Here is a 1,880-nt window from a genome sequence, read left to right on the forward strand (position 1 = left end):
TAGGACATGTGCAAGGAAAGGGCCCCACCCACTGTACTATCTCTTTGACCCCAGAATCACACAGTTTTAAGTGCCTTCTTGTTATTCTCTTTTGAGCATTTTCCTAGCTTATTTTTACAGGAAATTTGGATACTTATTTCTTTTTTTTTATTATTATTTATTTATTTTTACTCATCTCTTTCTAAGCTGGACCTGTTAGAATTCTGACTCCAGATAAATTAAGATCAATTAGGTGGAGATGCATCTCTGAAATATTTTGCCTTTCTAGCTTGCAATTGTTTTAAGCCTATCATATAAAATATCTATTATTGTCATAATATACTATACTCGTTTTTAAACACTTCAAGACAATTCTAAGATGATATGATTAAATTTTTTTCTTGTAACATTAGATGAAGCCAGATCAGATGGGGTTCTGAATAGTACTATTGAATGAGACTTTTCAGTCAGTGTCTGCTATTACAGTGTTTCCTCTTCAAAAATAATGAAAATTGAACATGCAGTATTTATAATGCTAAGAAAATAGCTAATTTTGGTTTATATGATTGTCCTTTCTCATTTGAGTACCCTTAGTTACCATTTGTTGGTTTTGATGTTGCAGAAAGTTGGGAATATGGATGGAGGCAACCAAAGTGAAGTCTCAGGGTTCCTGCTCCTGGGGATCACAGACGATCCTGAGCAGCAGAGGGTCCAGTTCTGGATGTTCCTGGTCATGTACTTGGTCACAGTGGTGGGAAATGTGCTCATCGTCCTGGCCATTGGCTCTGACTCTCACCTGCACACTCCCATGTATTTCTTCCTGGCCAACCTCTCCTTCACTGATCTCTGCTTCGTCACCAATACAATCCCCAAGATGCTGGTGAACCTTCAGTCTGAGAACAAGGCCATCTCCTATGCAAGTTGTTTAACACAACTCTACTTTCTGGTCTCTTTGGTGGCCCTGGACAATCTCATCTTGGCTACTATGGCATATGACCGCTATGTGGCTATCTGCCGCCCCTTGCATTATACCACGGCCATGAGCCCTACGCTATGTCTTTTTTTCCTTGCCTTGTGTTGGATACTCTCAATCGCATATGGTCTCATCCATACACTGCTTATGACCAGAGTGAAATTCTGTGGGGCCCAGAAAATACGCTACATCTTCTGTGAGATGTATGCCCTCCTGAGGCTTGCGTGTTCCAACACTGAAGTCAACCACATCGTGCTGATGGCCACGGGAGCCTTTGTCTTCCTTACTCCCTTAGCTTTCATGATGATATCCTATATCTGGATTGTCAGAGCCATCCTCCGAATACCCTCAGCCAGTGGGAAGTACAAAGCTTTCTCCACCTGTGCCTCCCATTTGGCCGTGGTCTCTCTCTTCTATGGGACACTTTGTATGGTATATTTCCAGCCTCTCAAAACATTCTCCATGAAGGACTCAGTGGCTATAGTGATGTATGCTGTAGTGACCCCCATGATGAATCCATTCATCTATAGCCTGAGGAACAAGGACATGCATAGGGCACTGGGAAGACTTCTGCTAGGAAAGGCCTTCCAGAAGTTGACATGAGGGTAATTTTGAAAAAGGGACTAATATGCAGACTGGGAAGTTCCTTAATTACATGCATGGTCCTATACTCTGGAGAATACACAAGTGATAGTTATAGCTCATAAGAGACTCAAGTTATCAGGGGTCAGAAGAGACACACACGCATAGGCTAAGGTCAAGCTAACCTCATCAATCTTGGAAATAAACAAGATCATCATAGCACAAATATCACAAATACTATATCTTTGCAGGATCAATCCTGAACTCCACAAACTATACATCACAAATTTATCTGTATATACAGTTATGACCTAATGGGTTCTGTCATGTTCTCTAGCATTCATCT

General features: G+C 41.2%; 1 protein-coding gene across 1 annotated transcript; it reads left to right on the forward strand.

Annotated features, from left to right (window-relative positions):
* The first annotated feature begins 592 nt into the window (after positions 1 to 592).
* LOC101540100 (olfactory receptor 1D2-like) lies at positions 593 to 1,555 on the forward strand. Its single transcript, XM_004604972.3, has one exon. The coding sequence runs from the start codon at positions 593 to 595 to the stop codon at positions 1,553 to 1,555; it is 963 nt and encodes a 320-aa protein (XP_004605029.3).
* The last annotated feature ends 325 nt before the right edge of the window (positions 1,556 to 1,880 follow it).

Source organism: Sorex araneus, chromosome 3 (genome assembly GCF_027595985.1).
Source record: "Sorex araneus isolate mSorAra2 chromosome 3, mSorAra2.pri, whole genome shotgun sequence".
Classification (NCBI taxonomy): domain Eukaryota; kingdom Metazoa; phylum Chordata; class Mammalia; order Eulipotyphla; family Soricidae; genus Sorex; species Sorex araneus.